The following is a 20,238-nucleotide window of genomic DNA, read 5'->3' as shown; positions in this document are numbered from 1 at the left end:
GAAGGGAAGTTATGAACTGTTTCTGAGAGACAAATAACACCAGGATCCTTTTTTTACTTAGCTGACAGCTGGTAACTGTGCAGGGGTGGATCTAGCAAAGTGTTGCCAGGGGGGCAGGTAGGGCATTAACGGGGAAAGGGGGGCACAAGGAAATACTTTTCTTTCTTATTCTCATTTAAAATGTCTCGCTTTTAAAAAATTAATTATCTGAGTCTTACAACAAACGATTGATAGATTAATGCATATATACCATCAGAACAGTGTACATCACTGTCACAACAGCGTTTGTTTTCATTCAAAGGCTTTATGATTTTTCCTATAATGGCGGGCCGGTCTCTAGTCAAATTCCCCGGGACGATTTTTTTTGTCCCAGTCCAGCCCTGTAAGCAGCTCATCTGCAGTCGTCTGTTACCTACATCTTCCTATTCAGAAGGCAGAATTTCCGAGTTCTGAGTACAATCGAAAGCACCACGACTGCAGTTTTTGTGTTGGATGTAAAAAGCAGGCTAGAATCATGCGGCGGTCAACGACGGTACAGGCATGGGATTTCTCTCGTGGAAATGTGCACATTATTTTTTTCCTTGCTATTGGTAGGTGGCACAGTGCACTTGTGGCAAGTAAGCAAGCTAGAAGACTGGCAGTCTGGCTGGGTATCCAGTTACGGAAGCAACACATTAACAAGAGAATTCTGAGTAAAACCAAAGTTACTTTCCCTAGTAATTAGTTACTCTGAAAGTAACGAGTAACTTGAAGTAACTGAGTTACTTTTGATAGAAGTAACTAGTAATGTAATTAAGTTACTAATTTAAAGTAACTTACCCAACACTGGTCACCTGTGACCTCGCCTCGTCACCTCTGTCCGAGCCACAACATGGCAGAGCCGCCTCTGTCACCTGATAAATAACAGTGAGACATTCCACATACATGCAGTCACACATGTGCTTCAAATACAGTCATGAACCAACAAGTCATCATCCAATTCCACCTGTGATCTTGTGTCACCATTGCTCTCTGAGCTCTGTGTTGGTTCTTCTGTCACCTGACAAACAGGACATACATGACAATAAGAATAAAATGTGCAGCTGCTTCAGTGTTTCTGTCAATTTGTGCAGATCTTGACTCATCAGTAATGTTTGTAGGGTGAGTGCATTTTAAAACTGTGCAAACTGCACTACAAGGTGGAATATTTGCAAAATCTGACTACCTTATGATATTTTGTCTCAAAAATTAACCCTATGAATATGTCAGTACCATTAGGAAGAAATTATTGTGTCACCAATATGTCTGTGAAGGTTCTCAGTCATCCAGGTCATCGTAGTCAAAGGAGCTTGCAAAGAAAAGCGTCTGGACTTCTTTAAGTTACTTGAAGACGTTTCACCTCTCATCCGAGAAGCTTCTTCAGTTCTAAGGTCAAATGGTGGAGAGTCCCAGATATAAACCTAGTGGGAGTATCCCCCCACAGAGAGACAAAAGGACCCCCTGATGATCCTCTAATCGCCTGAGCCAAGGTGTGAAACTGGGTGTGGGTCCCAATCAGCCAGAGTTTCAGGTGTGTTCATTGTGAAACCTGGCCCCACCTTATCATGCGAATTCCTGAGGTCAGATGGCCCAGGATGTGAGTGGGCGTTAAGGCGTCTGGGAAGGGATCTCAAAACTGGATTATAGATGGCAGAGAGTTAGTGTCGTAAACCCCCGCCTCTGTTCAAAGATGGTTGCTCACAGTGGACATAGATGGCTTCTTTCACTCCTCTTTCAAACCATCTGTCCTCTCTGTCCAAAATGTGAACATTGGCATCCTCGAAAGAGTGTCCTTTATCCTTAAGATGCAGATGGACTGCTGAGTCTTGTCCTGTGGAGGTGGCTCTTCTGTGTTGTGCCATGCGCTTGTGAAGTGGCTGTTTGGTCTCTCCAATGTAGAGGTCTGGGCATTCAGTGCAGCGAGGTTAAAATGTCACCAACATTTTAACTTTAGACGTATAATTCTAACAGCCTCTGTGAACTAATATCCTGGCTGCTCGAGGCTGCCGTTTTCTCTGACAGCTTCAATCAAAATTAGAAATGTTACTCTGAGACTGAGAGAACTAATAGTGCTGCCTGTTGTGCAGTTAGTTTACAAAACACGTTATTCGTGGTTACATACAGTTTTAGACTGATGTGGGCCAAAGCCTAGCATAGCCTGTAACGTTATTATGACGGACACATTTTATGCGTTAACTTGGCTTTAAGTGACTTACAGGTTTCTTTGAAAAATACTTTCTTACATCCAGGTTCTTCCTCTTTGCTGCCGTCCTCCTCTCCTCCTCGCAGCGCAGGCTTGCCGCTGCTAAAACTAAACAGAGCTCCCTGAAAGGCTCAGCCAATCACATTGGCCATATTTGTCACATGGGTAGGACTCCAGTAGAGAACGTAATTTAACTCTTTCTGCACCGCTGGGTGAATGAGACGCTGACAGATCGTTTTTTTCTTTCTATCGGGTTTGTTTTTCTTTATTCAAAGAGATTGAATTATTGGTGGGGACAATTCAATAACCGCTGGATATTGGTGGGGACATGTCCCTTCCGTCCATGCCAAATCGACGCCCTTGACCTGTCATAAAAACAAGAAGACATACATGAATTTTAGAAATCTGGTACTTCTCTGGGAAGTCAGGCATTAATCAAGCATAACGTTCAAACAATAAAACACGTTTTTCTGCTCAGGAATGCAAGTAAAAACTGTAATTTGATATCTTAAAGAAAAATAAGAACAAGCTTTACTGTTCCTTCTGCTTGTATATTTTAGTACAAATAATATAATTGATCTCCAAAAGTTGATTCTGTTCATCTGGACGTTTTCAGTGGGAGAAACGTTTCGTCACTCATCCAAGTGGCTTCTTCAGTCTCAGCTGACTGCAGGTTTCCCCAATCTTATAAACAATATATTTGCATAATGACTGAAACCAGCCCACTGAAGGAACAAAGGCCTGGGAGGACAGTTGGGAGGACAGTTCCTTCATCACTGTTCCTTCAACTTTTGGAGATTTACTTACCTGGATGATTGAGAATGCATCAAGACAATACAATTGATCAAAGAGCTCGTGCATAGTGGTGGATGACCCATTACAGAAACCTAAAATAAAATATCTAATCAGTGTGCAGCATCGAGGAAGCTAAAATAGTGAAATGTGTTTTTATTCATTTCTTTTGTGAGTTGGATTCATTATATCATTACAATAACCTCTTTAATTTAGTGACTTGAAATGATGTAAATTTGGAGCCATGTTGGTATATCCGCTCCATTTACGCTCTGACACTGCTTAAGCTGAGAGACGCACATGCAGAGAATGTGTGGGTCTCATACATGGGGATAGCAAACGCCTCCATAGTGCCACAAGATGTCATTGCAGTAGCCTCAGCTCACATGCAGAGAAAAGTCTTGCTCCACCTCTTGAAACTCTCTTGTGCATTTATGACAGTAGCAGGAGTACAGAGCACTAATGGTGTGGTTTGGGAGAAATCGTCTGCTTCTAAATATACATAAGACTTTCAGAGATGGTGAAAGAAGAGGGCAGAACAGGATTTAAGTAGTATGTTTGGGTGTTTAGACTGACAACAAGCTTACAAAGGCTGGTTACAAGAAGGGATGGGCATTATATTTCCTATGCAAGCTGAGATATTTCAAAGGTAGCAGCAACATGCTTTGTTTGGTGGTGAGTGCACTGTATTTTGTTGTGGTCTGTTAAGGGAACACCAACAACAGCAATTTCAACAATGTTTATGTAAAATTTTCACAATGAGCACAAGGGTTAAAATGTTCTCGTTTCACCATTTCGGGCCTTCTCCTAGGACAGGGGTCAGCAACATGCGGCTCTTTAGTCTTTATACTGCGGCTTCACGTGGTTTGGAAAAAAATGATGTTTGCACGAACATGCTTTTTTTCTTTATTGACCACACATGGTTGCTGTAGCCACACAGCCGGCTGTAGCTTTCCAGCTCACAGCCCACACACACCAACACAACAGCAGAGAGAGCACAGACTTTAAGCCGGCGAAGCTTGATTGCGGATGCCGCTCAGGTGCCTCCCCTGCAGCGGCACTGCAGACCACACTGCGCCACACACATTAACCATGTAAAATAAATATTTATCCAGATATTTTGCAAATATTTACTTTTCATTTTTTTAGCAGTTGATTTTTTCCAATTATTTTTAAAATTCAGGTCAAAGCTCTGCTACAGGCTGCAAAATCCCAAAGGTGATATAAGGATGACGGCTCACTACAGTTTTTGTTTGCTATATGAATAATTTAAGTTCAGCTTTTTAATTCATTTAAAAGAGACCTTTACCTGGGTGTATCTCCTTTTTGTTATATTTTTTTAAGAGTTCAAAATGTGTTCATTACATAAATAAAATTTAATTTTCTCTGTAGCACTTCATGGATTTCATAAGCAACACAATTTAGTTGTTTATACAAAGCGTAAAGGTAAAAAACAATAACAGTGTTATCTTCATTTTATATGTCAAAAAGTATTTGCTGCTCCCAGTGTTTTCTTTTCTGTGGAAACTGAGTCCAAACGGCTCTTTGGGTGTTAAAGGTTGCTGACCCCTGTGTTAGGACATTAACATGACCTGTAGGGCTGTTTTATTCTAGGACATCACATTGTATTTCTCAGTTGTACATCAATGTAATCTGTCCTAAACTTCACATGTTTTATAGCAGCGGTCCCCAACCCCCGGGCCTCGGACCGGTACTGGTCCGTGAGTCGTTTGGTACCAGGCCGCGAGAGTTGAGGCTCAGGTGTGAAATGTATGGTTTTCAGGGTTTTTATCGGTTTTCAGCGTTATTTTGTTATTGTTTTTATCGTTAACTCGGTTTTCCTGGGTCTTTTCACGTGTGTTATGAATAAATCTTCTTTTTTTCGGTACTGGTACTAGTTGTATTTTGTTGTATTTATCCGCGACACCTTAAAGGCCGGTTCGTGAAAATATTGTCGGGCATAAACCGGTCCGTGGCGCAAAAAAGGTTGGGGACCGCTGCTTTATAGGAATGACTGCGTGCGTATAATCACCAACAGCTCGCCCAAGCTGTAGCACAGGCTATCTTCCCTCTCTGTTTGCAGCTTTAATTTCTGTCTTTAGCATTTTATATCTGCTGCATTTGAAAAAAATAACTGCATTTGAATGCTAGAAAAGGAAAGTTAGACAAATGACTGCATGAGACCTGTGAGATGAGAGCATGTGGTAACCTATTTTCTGAAGCCTTCATCTTTGTTGTTCCCCCACCCACCCTCAGTGTCTGCTTTCTTTCCCTTCTCTAAGTCTTCTCACATACGTAGCTATAACTTTGCCTCCTTCACATCCTGTCTTTCTTGGGAGCTTGGCATTACTTCACTGAATTATTCATTTACTGAGTAAGTAAATACTTGCAGTTTTTAGTTTGGTTTGTTACGTTTTAATATTGTATCTTTCTGGTATTATAGAGTTTCCCATTTATTTTAACTCATTTCTTTACTGGACATATTTATTCACCTCCTTGTCTTCTGCCTACCTGTTGTAAATGTTCTTCATTCTTAAAGAACAAACGTTTCCTGTGTTACAGTATGAGAGAAATCAATCTGAATTGAAGGTAATAAAATATGTAACATGTGGCTAGAATCAGCTTCAGTCCTGGGATGATTTAACTAACTAAACTAAAACTGAGTTTCCTTTTACAGAGATTCATAAGAGTTCAGCAGCTGTCATTATTCATGAGGAACTCTAATGTGGTCACTGCAATGAAAGCTTCATTACAGTGACCACACTATAAATATTTAACATGGTGGGCCACGTGCAGATCTCAGTGATCTGAAGTGGACTGAAGCAGTGAAACTCACTTTGTTGTCAGTGAAAAGAACATTTAGTCCTGTGTATAGAACAGTCAGAATTCACAGGTGCCAGTTAGAAAACCACCTGATTACTGCAGTTGCTGTTGCAAAGTTGCAGATAGGTGCAAAATCGATTTCCTGTTTTTTCAGTGAAACACAGATGCAGAGTGCACAGAACTAACCACATCCTTAGCCTGAATGAGTGTGAGTCAGTGAACAGGGCAAATATAACCTTTTTACTTTAACATTTGGCATTCTCGTTATTAGTGGAGTGTTCTGTGCAAACGGTTTTCATGGCTTCACAAAAACTGTAGACTCAGTTTCCTGTTCTTTGCTAACAGGAGTGGAAGCCAGTGTGGTTTTCTGTAGTCCATCTGCTTAAAGTTTCATGTGTTCTGCATTCCAAGGTGCTCTTTTTGAAATGCACAACGAAGAGTACATAACACAAATAGAGAAAGGTTATTACAGTTGTCTTCCTGTCTGCTCAAAACAGCCTGGCCATTCTGACCTCTGGCATCAACAAGGCGCTCTCACACAGGGAGCTGCTGCTGCTCTATTTCTGACCAGTTTCTTTGTAAACTGTAGACATGGTTATATGGGAAAATCCCAGTAGATCAGCAGTACAACCAGATTCACTTAAATCACCTTTCTTCGCCGTTCTGATGTCATCTCGACCATGACTGCATTCCTACATGCATTTAGTTGCTGCCATGTGATTTGCTGATATGCATTAACAAGCAGCTGACCAGGTGTACCTCGTGAAGTTTTCAGCGAGTGTCCGTGTGCTTTTCATCAGTCAGTCTTGTATTTTTAATTATCCTAAAAGCAACTAAAACTCTTACGACAGCATACTTCCTGTAACTAATACAAGCATGACTGATTATCACTTCACACAGGTGTGTGTCTCATAATCATAGCTGAACATTTTTTTCAGATATCAATTTATAAATTATGATGTTAATAATGTCAATAGTTCAATTCTAAATAAAATGCAAGTGAAAAACCTGTTTGCCTGGCTTCTAGCTAAATCACAGCTGCTGTAACTGTACAGTGTGTTTATCATTTATGATGTTAAATATAGCAGATTTCTTGCTTCTTCTTCACCTTTGTACCTCTGCTAAAGTAGTTTCATCTCCAATCTGTCAGACTCTATGCATCTGTTGTATACAGTGTAATGCAAAGTTCCCCTCTTACCAAGCACTCAGTAACGTGGGAAAGAAAAACCTCTGAAAAACCAGAGCAAACTGGTGACGCTGTAACCACGAGACAGACACATGTTCAGAATGGTAATGCAATATGCAGGAGAAGAGATAAGTAGCAGGAAAAAAGACCAGCTGCACAGTGAGGAGACACTAAGGTCATATCATGGAAGAATGAAAATAAACCATCACATTATAAATCTTTTTTTTAAATATTCTTTTCTTTAGAATTCAGGCAAATGTCTTGAGTCTATTGAGTTATTGAAGTTCTTTAAAACATTTAAAATATGTGCATTAACAATATGTAACTATTTACCTGCTGGATGGAGCTATAGAGTACAGTCACTGCTGTATCTACTGTATACAGTTCCAAATAGAGAGGAAAGTTGCTGGCAAATAATCACATCTGCACATTTACAGAAATTGTTTATTGCAAACAATGTGGGGTTTATGTATTTACACACACGTCTTCCTGTGTGTGCCTTTGTAGTGTCTACCTGTTGTTGCCGCTGCTTCTTTTTCCAGCTCTCCACCACGGCATGCTTCTTTAGTAGGGGAGGCATAATTACCCACTGTTGACCATCTCCCTCCCCACAGCCCCTACTGGTCACCTGGTTCTGCCAGATGTTTCTGAGGGAGGGAGTTTTTCATTCCCAAAGTGCTCAAAAAGGGTAGTGTCATTGTTGGGCTTTCTCTGTATTATTGTAGGGTCTTTACCTTACAATATTAAGCGCCTTGAGGCAACTGTTGTTGTGGTTTGGTGCTATATAAATAAAACTGAATAATCATTTAGTGTTTAAAGAAACATTACCTGACAAATCTGTTCACAGGTTGTTCATTGGGTTTAGAGCTACTGAGGTCATTTCTTGTGATTCACATCATTTTAACTGCAGTTTCTGCTTTTTGTCTTTTTAGTGATCTACAGAGTCACCATGAGGACCAAAGCCATCCTTCTTATGTCAGTGTTTATACTGATACTCTTGATTCCCGTATCTTTTGCTACCGGCACTCAAAACTATACTCTAGAGAACAATATGACATTTACTCAAACTTTAGGCTATTCACACTCTCCCTCTGGAGCTACAAACAGCACAACAACATCCTCCCCAACATCCAATTCAGTTACAACCGTTGTTCCATCAGGTACAACAAATACAGCTCTATCTAGCACAACTTCCTCACCCTCCACAACCGGAAAGGCAGTGAAGATTTGGCTTATTGTCATTCTGTTGGTCATCATGGTTTTGATGGTGCTTGTGGCATATCTCCATCACGTGTGCCAGCAGTCCGACCATAGTGGTTCTGTGCCCAGGTTCCTATTAGATGTGAGGGAGAGGCTGAGAACATGGATCAGGAACCTGGAGGACCACCTGGGTGTTCAGCTTTGGCCAGGGGACAAGAGAACAGCAGAGGATGCCATGGAGGAGGATGCCATGGAGGACACAGAAGAAGGACAGGCAGATGAGGGAGAGGTGTGGAGGGGTGGAGAAGGAGCTAATGATGAACTAAGCAACGAGGAAAAAGGAGAACACAAGGAGGAAGACAGCGACACTTCGGATGACTGCTCAAGTTTGGAGGGGGATGATCTGAGGGAGAGGGCACTAAACAGACAGAATGAAGGGGAGGGGAACCAGAGCAAGGACAAGGATGAGGATGAAACGAGTACCTCAAGTGATGAAGGTCAAAGTCATTCAGAAGGAATGAGTGGTGGAAATAAAGATGAAGATTCTGAAGAGACTGCACTTGTAATCTCCCCTCAGCAGGATTTATGTGATGTGACTGTTTTATAGTGAAACGATGCATGAGTGAAGGAGCAGATTCTGACTGTTTTTAATGTTACAGAGTTTAGATAGTTACTTTATCAACACCAAATCAATAAATAAATCAATACATTTGCCTTTTTCATAGTTGTCTCTGTGCTCTACCACTGAAACTCCGATGTAAAAAAAAAAAAACATTGTCAGTGTGTGATGATCTTCAAATAAACCTTTAAAAAAATCCTCCTCTGTCTGTAATTAACATGAAATTCAGATGGCACAAAGACAGCTTTTTTACTGATGAGTACATAAGTGAGGGGACTACACCTTACAAAGTTATATTCAAAATACCTCTCTTCAAAAGCACTCCAGTATAATGAGCAGACACCGTCCATGGGTTTTTTCTCCAAAAGCCCATGGACAGGTGATAAGAAGCATCAACACCAACTAATTTAAAGACCTATTTGCCAGATATCAAATATTAAAATAGATTTCTATTTCTCATCATGCGCAGCCCGACTGTTGCAGATTTATTATGTGAAAATGTCTATTTATTCCCTTTTCTGAGTCACTTCCAGATCTCTTATAGGAAAAAGCTCCAGATTCTGAGGTGGTCTTCAGTTTTTTGGTTACCTGGTTGATGTTGAAGGGGTAAACTATAACAACCCCCTTTTTATAACTAAAATATGGAATTATATTTATTTCCAAAGCCATGTGCTAGAAAGAACATAATCATGTGCAACTAACTTCTTTCACAGGCACAGGTATTCAATGACACTCACGCAGCTAAATTCAGCAACCTGCTTTGCAGGTGTGTTCAGTTCATGATACTGATGGTTTCAATCTTGAAACCTCTTCTTTCTAAGGAAGCTGAGAAAATTTCGATTAACCTCCAAACTTCTTAGCAGCCTTTACAGATGCACAGCAAAGAGTATCCTGACAAACTCCATCACAGTGTGGTAATTCCAACGGCACAATTTGCCTGTGGAGTACCCCTCCCACCACTACAGGAGATTTACATCACCCAGGTCGGAAAAAGGGAACACAACATCATTAAGGACCGCACCCACCCACAGCACACAGATCACACTCCTGCCACCTGGCAGGTGCCTGCGCCCATTCCTCTGGTGAGCCAGCCGTTTCCCTCGTTTTCTGAAGGCTCACTTCAACCACCACTACAACCACTACTTCTGTCCCCTGCCTGGGAACTCGCAAAGTAAGAATTTCATTGCTCAGAGTAACCATTTGTGTTTTGCAGTGTACATGACAATAAACTTTAATCTATTACTGAAGACTGCAATGTCATCTGCATACTGGGCTTTTTTTTGACTTGGGCTTCAATCAAAGAGACCACCACTGCAGTGCAAGTGCTCTTTTATACTGTAGTTTAAGTCGATTTAAAGCACAACTGTAAAAGCAGAGCTGCATAAAACCATTTACCTAATTTTGTGAACAATTCTGATGTGACTCCTATTTAAAGTTGTGTTTGTCCAGAAAGCTGAGTTTTGTGGAATATTTAATATTGCATTAGCTGTAAATTGGCAAATTTTGTTTTGAAATAGATGCTTCTGCAAATCTCATTCCAGATGTTGGCATTAGTAGTGATGGAGTGATAGTAGTGATAGGTCTGATTCCCATTTTTCTTTTTCTTTTTTGTAATTGGAATGTTGAGTAGTCCTGAAGTTGCCTGTGGAAAGATAATATTTATAGTATTAAGCTCAGTATTAAGTGAGTGGACAGCTGATTTAAGTTGTAGGTATTGCAGATAAATGTCCGTATCCTGTACGTCTGCATCAAGTGACAAAATAAGACCAGGATATTACTTTAAAAATGTGCTGCAGGTGTGTGAAGCCTTTTCTAACTCGTATGCACAAGTACAGTGGTTTCATATTAATTGTAAAGTCAGAATTGTTCGAAATAGCACCATCTAAATAAACTTCTAAGGACACATTTGTTGAAACACTTCCACCAGGCTGTCAGACGGGCTGCTATTGTTAATGATTTCAAACAAAGACACATAGACACCCCAGAGATCCCTGATAAATTTAAAGTATGCAATTAAATTGTTGCAGGATCACATCATGGCTTCTATTCTTTGGACATGTAATACCAACAATAAAAAACCCAGAGTGGATAAATTACATCTATTATAAACAGCCCCAAAAAATGAATTCTGTTCATCTGGATGTTTTCAGTGGGAGAAACGTTTTGTCACTCATCCAACTGACTTCTTCAGTCTCAGCTGACTGCAGGTTTCCAACCTTGTAAACATCTGCATAATGACTGAAACCAGCAGCACTGACGGAACAATGGGCTGGGAGGTCAGTTTATGATCATTAATATGCAAATTCTCATGACCACTGAACAACGCTCACTGATCAACGTCCATGAGTACCATTCACAGAGAGTCGAATGGCTGCAATCAGGGGCGCTGTTAGACACTATGGTGTGAAGACGTGTTTCCCGGGGCTCTGCAAAGCAGTGACAAAAATATTGTTTTAAGACGCATCTGTACTTTCTATATCAGCCCTGTGGGCTCTAAATAACCCTTTTTGCCGCTGGGCACCCGCTTATTTATTTATTTTCACTTTTTCACTCTCTGAGGTCGGGAAACCTACTTTTGACAACTTCTGGGAAAGGCCGCAGGAGTTTCTTTCCTGGTTGGCTGTGGTGACCGTAGCGGCTGCGTCCGGACAATCAAGTTCTCTCACTAAAAGTCCCACCATTTGCCCTTTATTCTTTTTCTGCACAATGGCAGATAAGAGGGAGCAACGTCGAAAACGGGGTCAGGCTGGCGCGGGTGGTTCACAGAGCCCGGAGCTGGGTCGCGAATCTCAACGTGACGCGGCTATCACGGAGAGCAGCTATGAGCAGGGTGCGGGCGCACCGCTCGGCGAAGTCACATTTACCAGAGCATTGGAGGTTCTGAAACGGGACATCTGCGACAAGCTTGAATGCAAGATTGATACGGTTACCCATACACTGCGGTCAGAAATATCATCTGTGAAGGCTGAGTTTAAAGATGCTATAACCACCCTACAGGCCACCGTTAATGCTCAAGGGACCACCATTAAAGATTTGGAGCTTTCAGCTACAACCTGCAGTGACGACCTGACTTCTCTTCAATCTGCTGTAAGTGTCCTAACGGAGGAGGTCAGACAACTGCAAGCTAAATGTGAGGATCTAGAAGGAAGATCAAGGCGCAATAATATTCGTCTTATTGGCATCCCCGAGGGTTTGGAGACTTCTAACCCTAGGGAGTTTATTTCCCATCTCCTGCAAGATCTTCTGAAACTGAATGAAGCACCTCTGTTAGATCGGGTTCACAGGTCCCTTGGACCAAAGCCCAGAGAGGGAGCGCCTCCTCGCCCACTCCTCATTAGAGTCCACTACTTCCATGTCAAGGAACAGCTTCTACGTCTTGCAGGGGCAAATGCTCCTCTACTTTACCAGGGCAGAAGGATCTCCATCTTTCCAGACTTCACACCTGCAGTGGCTAAAAAACGTTCACAGTTTACTGGTGTCAAGCGCCTTCTGCACTCTTGTCCTGGGATCAAGTTCGGCCTGTTCTATCCTGCAGAACTGAGGGTGACATTTCCAGATGGAGTTGTACGTAAGTTTACTGATCCTGCGTCTGCCACGGACTTTGCCAATAAGATCCTGGGGGGCCCTGCCTCTCAGGGCACATAAGTGTCTTAGCCCATTGGGCTGATATGTCCATCTTGGTTAATTTCTGTGAAATATTCTATTCTATTTTCTTTTCTCTTTCTTCACTGTTTTTTATTTTTTATTGTATCTTATTGTATTTTTTTTTTAAGTAACATACTTATGTTTATTTGAGGTGAGCTTGATTTATAGGATGTGTCTTGTTCTAATATATTTTCATACAATCCTTGATTTGTCTCTGCCTTGTATTGCAAGGAGCTTGAACTCAACTGGGACTTCGAATGGTTGGGAGGAAGTGCTCAGGGGTGTGTTTGGTGGGGGGTGCGCGCATCTTGTTAGGGAAGATGCTTCAGCATTTAGGGGGAAGTTTGGGTGTTCTTTGTTTTTTATGTTGTACTGTTCTGTTCACTGACTTTGTTTTTTCTGTGTTTTTCATCGGTCAGCTTTGGTTTTTTTCAACCTATGTTCTAACATGGTATCGCAATTAAATATTAATAATCAACAAACAGGTCACTCGTTTAAGTTCTGTAGCTGGAATTGTAAAGGTCTGAACCAACCTATTAAAAGGAGCAAGGTCCTCCATCATTTGCAATTTTTGGGCGCCCAGGTTGTGTTTTTACAAGAAACACACCTAAAAATTTCAGATCATTTTAGACTTCGTAAGGGGTGGGTGGGCCAACTCTATCACTCTACATTTAAATCCAAAGTTCGTGGTGCTGCTATTTTAATACACAAATCAGTGCCATTTGTTTCTTCTAATGTTATAGCGGACCAGAATGGTAGATTCATTATTGTGAGTGGTAGTATTTTGAACACTAAATTCATTTTTGCCAATGTCTATGCTCCCAATTGGGACGATCCAAATTTTTTTAGCACTTTTTTCACTAAATTTCCTGACTTGTCTTCCCACTATTTGGTTCTTGGTGGCGATTTTAATTGTTGGCTCGGGCCGCTGGATCGATCCTCAAATAAGCCTGGTAGGCAATCCAACTCTTCCAAAATTATTAATATGTTCCTTGAAGAATTTTCTGTTATTGATGCCTGGCGTTTTCTCAACCCCACACGTAGAGAGTACACCTTTTTTTTCCCCTGTTCATCATACATACACTTGTATTGATTACTTTCTACTGGACAGTCGACTTACTTCACAGATTCGACAATCGACAGAGGTCGATTATCTTGTTAATAATTTCACCTCCTCACTACGTACGACTCTGGATACTGTAGCTCCAGTGAAAACTAAGGTCTCTAATCAGAAGTACCTGACTCCGTGGTATAATTCTCAAACACGTACCCTAAAGCAGATGACTCGTAATCTGGAGAGGAAATGGCGTGTCACAAATTTAGAGGATCATCATTTAGCCTGGAGAAATAGTTTGCTGCTTTATAAGAAAGCCCTCCGCAAAGCCAGAACATCTTACTATTCATCACTGATTGAAGAAAATAAGAACAACCCCAGGTTTCTCTTCAGCACTGTAGCCAGGCTGACAAACAGTCAGAGCTCTGTTGAGCCAACCATCCCTTTAACGTTAACTAGTAATGACTTCATGAACTTCTTCACAAATAAAATTTTTATCATTAGAGAAAAAATTACCAGTAATCATCCCACAGATGTAATATTATCTACAGCTACTCTTAGTACCATTGATGTTAAGTTAGACTCTTTTTCTCCAATTGATCTTTCTGAGTTAACTTCAATAATTACTTCCTCCAAACCATCAACGTGTCTTTTAGACCCCATTCCTACAAAACTGCTCAAAGAAGTCCTGCCATTAATTAATTCTTCGATCTTAAATATGATCAACCTATCTCTAATAATCGGCTATGTACCACAGGCCTTCAAGCTGGCTGTAGTTAAACCTTTACTCAAAAAGCCATCTCTAGACCCAGCAGTCTTAGCTAATTATAGGCCGATCTCCAACCTTCCTTTATATCAAACATCCTTGAAAGAGTAGTTGTCAAACAGCTAACAGATCATCTGCAGAGGAATGGTTTATTTGAAGAGTTTCAGTCAGGTTTCAGAGCTCATCACAGCATAGAAACAGCTTTAGTGAAGGTTACAAATGATCTTCTTATGGCCTCTGACAGTGGACTCATCTCTGTGCTTGTCCTGCTAGACCTCAGTGCAGCGTTCGATACTGTCGACCATAATATCCTATTAGAGCGATTAGAACATGCTGTAGGTATTACAGGTACTGCACTGCAGTGGTTTGTATCATATCTATCTAATAGACTCCAATTTGTGCATGTAAATGGAGAGTCCTCTTCACACACTGAGGTTAATTATGGAGTTCCACAGGGTTCAGTGCTAGGACCAATTCTGTTTACATTATACATGCTTCCCTTAGGCAGCATCATTAGAAGACATAGCATACATTTTCACTGCTATGCAGATGACACCCAGCTCTATCTGTCCATGAAGCCAGATAACACACACCAATTAGTTAAACTGCAGGAATGTCTTAAAGACATAAAGACCTGGATGGCCGCTAACTTTCTGCTTCTTAATTCAGATAAAACTGAGGTTATTGTACTCGGCCCTGAAAATCTTAGAAATATGGTATCTAACCAGATTCATACTCTGGATGGCATTACCTTGGCCTCCAGTAACGCTGTGAGGAACCTTGGAGTCATTTTTGACCAGGACATGTCCTTCAACGCACATATTAAACAAATATGTAAGACTGCTTTCTTCCATTTGCGCAACATCTCTAAAATTAGAAATATCCTGTCTCAGAGTGACGCTGAAAAACTAGTTCATGCATTTATTACTTCCAGGCTGGACTACTGTAATTCATTATTATCAGGATGTCCAAAAAACTCACTGAAAAGCCTTCAGCTAATCCAAAATGCTGCAGCAAGAGTCCTGACAGGGACTAGAAGGAGAGAGCATATTTCTCCTGTTTTGGCTTCCCTTCATTGGCTTCCTGTTAAGTCCAGAATTGAATTCAAAATCCTGCTCCTCACATACAAGGTCTTAAATAATCAGGCCCCATCTTATCTTAATGACCTTGTAGTACCATATCACCCTATTAGAGCACTTCGCTCTCGCTCTGCAGGCCTACTTGTTGTTCCTAGAGTATTTAAAAGTAGAATGGGAGGCAGAGCCTTCAGTTTTCAGGCCCCTCTTCTGTGGAACCAGCTTCCAGTTTGGATTCGGGAGACAGAAACTATCTCTACTTTTAAGATTAGGCTTAAAACTTTCCTTTTTGCTAAAGCATATAGTTAGGGCTGGACCAGGTGACCCTGAATCCTCCCTTAGTTATGCTGCAATAGACGTAGGCTGCCAGGGGATTCCCATGATGCATTGAGTTTTTCCTTTCCAGTCACCTTTCTCACTCACTATGTATTAATAGACCTCTCTGCATTGAATCATATCTGTTATTAACCTCTGTCTCTCTTCCACAGCATGTCTTTTATCCTGTCTTCCTTCTCTCACCCCAACCGGTCGCAGCAGATGGCCGCCCCTCCCTGAGCCTGGTTCTGCCGGAGGTTTCTTCCTGTTAAAAGGGAGTTTTTCCTTCCCACTGTCGCCAAAGTGCTTGCTCATAGGGGATCATATGATTGTTGGGTTTTTCTCTGTATCTATGAAGCGCCTTGAGGCGACTTTTGTTGTGATTTGGCGCTATATAAATAAAATTGAATTGAATTGAATTGAATTCGCTCTTGCTCTCATAGTGCTATTGTCATTTCAGATCATGCTCCGTTGACTCTAGATTTGGCAGTGGGCCAAAGTTCTCCACCAGCTCCATGGCATTTGAATACATGCTTGCTGTCAGACGATAAGTTCATCACATTTGTGAATTCCAAGATAGACTTATTTATAGAGACAAACATTACACCCGGAATATCACCCTCCATTTTGTGGGAAACGTTTAAGGCTTTTATCAGGGGACATATTATATCTTATGCTGGTTTTGAGGCAAATCAAAGGAAAGCAAAGTTGTCCGAGCTCATAATACGCATATCGCAATTAGATGAGTTGTATGCTGTCTGCCCGGCACCAGAGGTCTATAATGACAGGCTGTCTTTGCAGACTGAGTTTGATCACCTGTCCTCTGCTCGGGCTGAAGAGATGCTGTTGAAGTGTCAGTACTCCCAGTATGAGTATGGGGATAAGGCCAGTAAACTGCTCTCCCATCAGCTTCGTAGTGCAGCAGCTGCAAATTCCATTCCTCGGATTCAGACATCAAGCGGTGTTTCTACGGATCCTAAAATAATTAATGACCAATTTCGAGACTTTTATTCATCTCTCTATGCGTCTCAGTGTGCATTTAGCACTGAGGCTTTGGACTCCTTTTTCAATCATCTTAAGCTCCCATCAATTGATCAGACACACAGCCTTCAGCTGGAGGGACCAGTAACTGTAGAAGAGATCCTGCAAGCTATCAGCAAATTGCAGTGTTCTAAGTGTCCCGGACAGGACGGGTCTCCTGTTGAGTTCTATCGTAAATTTATGCCTAAACTGGCCCCGCTCATGATAAATATGTATAAGCATTCACTGGAAGTTGGATCCCTCCCACCCTCTCTACTGCAGGCATCTATATCCTTGATCTTAAAAAAGGATAAGGATCCATTACAATGTGGCTCATACCGTCCCATTTCTTTGTTAAATGTGGACTATAAAATCCTTGCTAAACTTTTAGCGATGCGTGTGGAAGCAGTCTTGCCATCTGTAATTAACCCGGATCAAACAGGCTTTATTAAAGGGAGATATGCCTTCTCTAACCTTAGACGTTTGTTTAATGTTCTTTACAATCCCTCAGACTCCAACAGCCCTGAGTTTGGGATCAGTTTAGATGCTGAGAAGGCTTTTGACAGGGTCGAGTGGGGATACCTTTTTTATGTTCTGGATAAATTCGGCTTTGGTAAAATAATCATCTCCTGGTTGAAACTTCTTTATACTTCCCCGCTAGCCGCTGTCAAAACAAATGGCACATGTTCTGACTTTTTTCCTCTGTTTAGGGGGACTAGGCAGGGCTGTCCCATGTCGCCGTTGCTCTTTGCAATTGCAATTGAGCCCTTGGCCACATTGCTGAGATCGAACCCAGGTATCACCGGGGTTACTAGAAATGGTATAGAACAAAGGGTCTCCTTATACGCAGATGATTTGCTTCTTTATATCTCAGAACCAGCATCCTCATTTCCTTCTGTGCTCTCAATACTTGAACAGTTTAGCCTTATTTCTGGCTATAAGCTGAATCTCGCTAAGAGTGAACTGTTCCCCCTGAATGCTGCTGCACAGAAATATCAGTGCACAGCACTGCCTTTTCGAGTTGTATCGGACAACTTCACATATTTAGGGGTTAAAATTACAAGTCAATTCCATGCTCTTTTCAAGCTTAATTTTGACCCACTTGTGGAGAAAGTTAGGCAGGATTTGGACAGATGGTCTCTACTCCATCTGTCTGTAGCAGGGCGCATAAATACAATTAAAATGAATATCCTCCCAAGATTTTCTTCTCTTTTTCAGTGTGTCCCTGTATTTATCCCAATTTCCTTTTTTGTTAAATTAGACAAGATTCTCTCTGGGTTCATTTGGAACAAAAAAAACCCTAGAATACGCAAGACATATCTTCAAAGACCGAAAAAGATGGGGGGGATGGCTCTACCAAACCTTATGTTCTATTATTGGGCATGTAATATTCGTATTCTCAGGTACTGGCTACAGGGGGAAGGCATGAATAATGCCCCGGCCTGGCTGAGTTTGGAGACTTCTTCTTGTGCCTCATCCTCTTTACCAGCCCTGATTTATGCCCAAAACCAGCCTCCGAGTGCAGGTTCTTATAATAACTCTATTGTCAAAGTTACCTTGAAAATATGGTATCAATTTCGTCGTTATTTTAAGTTGACCTTTTTTTCCCTTCAGTCACCCACAAAAATCCCTCTTTTCAGCCATCGTTAGTTGATGGTGCTTTTTATTTGTGGGCCTCCTTGGGTATCAGGTCTTTTTCTGATCTGTATATTCAGAATACATTTGCCTCCTTTGAACAGCTCTCATTGAAATTTGGCCTTCCAAAAAGTCACTTTTTTCGCTACTTACAAATCCGGAGTTTTGTTAAGGAGAAATCTTCCCAGTTCCCATCTAGACCTCCTTGTCATGACTTTGATAACCTTCTATCGCCTCCCCCTTCATCACAGGGCCTGATCTCTTGTCTGTATGGGAGAATATGTTCCTTTGGCAACTCCTCAACCTCGGCTATTAAAATGGCATGGGAGCAGGATTTGGGGTGTGTGATTCAGGATGACTCTTGGGATAAAATTCTTTACCGGGTCCATGGCTCTTCATTATGTGCCAAACACGGGCTGATTCAATGTAAGATTTTGCACCGTGTACACTGGACTAAAGCCAGACTAGCTCAAATATACCCCAACCTTAGCCCTGATTGCAACCGTTGTCATCAAACACCTGCCTCTCTAATACATATGTTTTGGTCATGTCCATCCCTCAAACAATACTGGATTAATATTTTTCTGATTTTATCAAAGATCATCCAGCTAACCCTCCAACCTGTGCCCTTAACTGCTTTGTTTGGGGTTCTTCCTGATACAGTTGTCTTGCCGACGCCCCAAGCGGATCTGGTAGCATTTCTCACCTTATTGGCAAGACGCAGAATATTGTTATGTTGGAAGTCCCCCTCTCCCCATCCTGGGAAATCTGGATCAGAGACGCTTTGCATTTTAGGAATCTCGAAAAGATTAAATTCACCCTGCGTGGGTCTATGGCCAAATTTTTTAAGACCTGGCAACCCTTTTTTGACCATGTTCAGACTTTGCGGTCTCGCAACGCTCCCAATTAGCCAGCTCAGGCTTTATTCTATTTTATTTTATCTTATGTTTAAGTAAGATGTTTAAGTATATGGACTCTATTGTGCCTGCGCCTTATGATGGCATTTACTTACCTACTTTATACATATTTCTTTTCTCTTACAGATTTGACTTATCTCTACAACTAAGCTGACCACTCATTATGTCTGTTTTTTTTTTTTCTTGGTTTGTGTGTTTTGTTTTTTCTGTGTCTGTGTGGGCTCTGAAACTCTCATCTCTCTTGTACACTCAGGAACTGTTATCTTGTACTCCAGGGTTTACTATTCGTATTATTAGATTGGACCCTTTCTTTTTTCTTTTTGTACACCCACTGGTACTCCTATAATTATGAGGTGGGAGTGTATGTTTCATATTGTTTTATGTTCTTCAAAAAGAAAACGGCATATTGTTCAATTTGTCTTTTGTAAAAATGGATGCAGAAACTTTAATAAAAATATCTGAGGAAAAAAAAAATGAGAAAAAAAAAATGAATGGCTGCAATCACAGCATGTAAGATGGTGACAGATGTACCCTTAGGCCCCCTCCTCAATTCAGAGATGGTCTTTCCCTTTTCACGTAAATGGCCTCCCTTGACTCCGCCCTCAAACCAGCGTTCCTCCCTGTCCAGAAAAGGAAAAAGGATAAAGTTTAAAGTAAAAGTATAACGTTGCACTTTGGGAACTATGAGTATCACTAACATGGCTGACAAAAGGGTCCAACAGATTATGTCTGCTGCTGATTCTTCTTTTGTGGGAGTTTACGGTATCATCAGCTTTGTTCATGGTAGTTACGTGTAGAAAAACACTGGCTGCAACTTTGACCTATGCATGCTTACATGCATGACAGAGACGAGAAGGAAAGCAGGCTGTGTGGCGAGTGTTGCAGGTGGAACCATGGCTACAGCACAGAAATAGAAAGATCTTCCTTAACAGCATTAAGCTGCCGCTCAGATTTACTGAAGGTGCTGAA

General features: G+C 41.3%; 1 protein-coding gene across 1 annotated transcript; it reads left to right on the top strand.

Moving 5' to 3' along the window:
* Positions 1–5,270: 5,270 nt before the first annotated feature.
* Positions 5,271–10,060, top strand: LOC146386313 (uncharacterized). Its single transcript, XM_084932426.1, has 2 exons — positions 5,271–5,387; positions 7,955–10,060. Coding segments are annotated over exons 1-2 (876 nt in total). The 5' UTR covers positions 5,271–5,386; the 3' UTR covers positions 8,830–10,060.
* Positions 10,061–20,238: the final 10,178 nt, after the last annotated feature.

The sequence above is a fragment of the Perissodus microlepis genome, chromosome 6, assembly GCF_051167445.1.
Source record: "Perissodus microlepis isolate ML-2025 ecotype Zambia chromosome 6, ASM5116744v1, whole genome shotgun sequence".
NCBI lineage: Eukaryota > Metazoa > Chordata > Actinopteri > Cichliformes > Cichlidae > Perissodus > Perissodus microlepis.
Note: the sequence above shows the minus strand (reverse complement) of the source record. Positions and strands in the feature narration are given on the sequence as shown.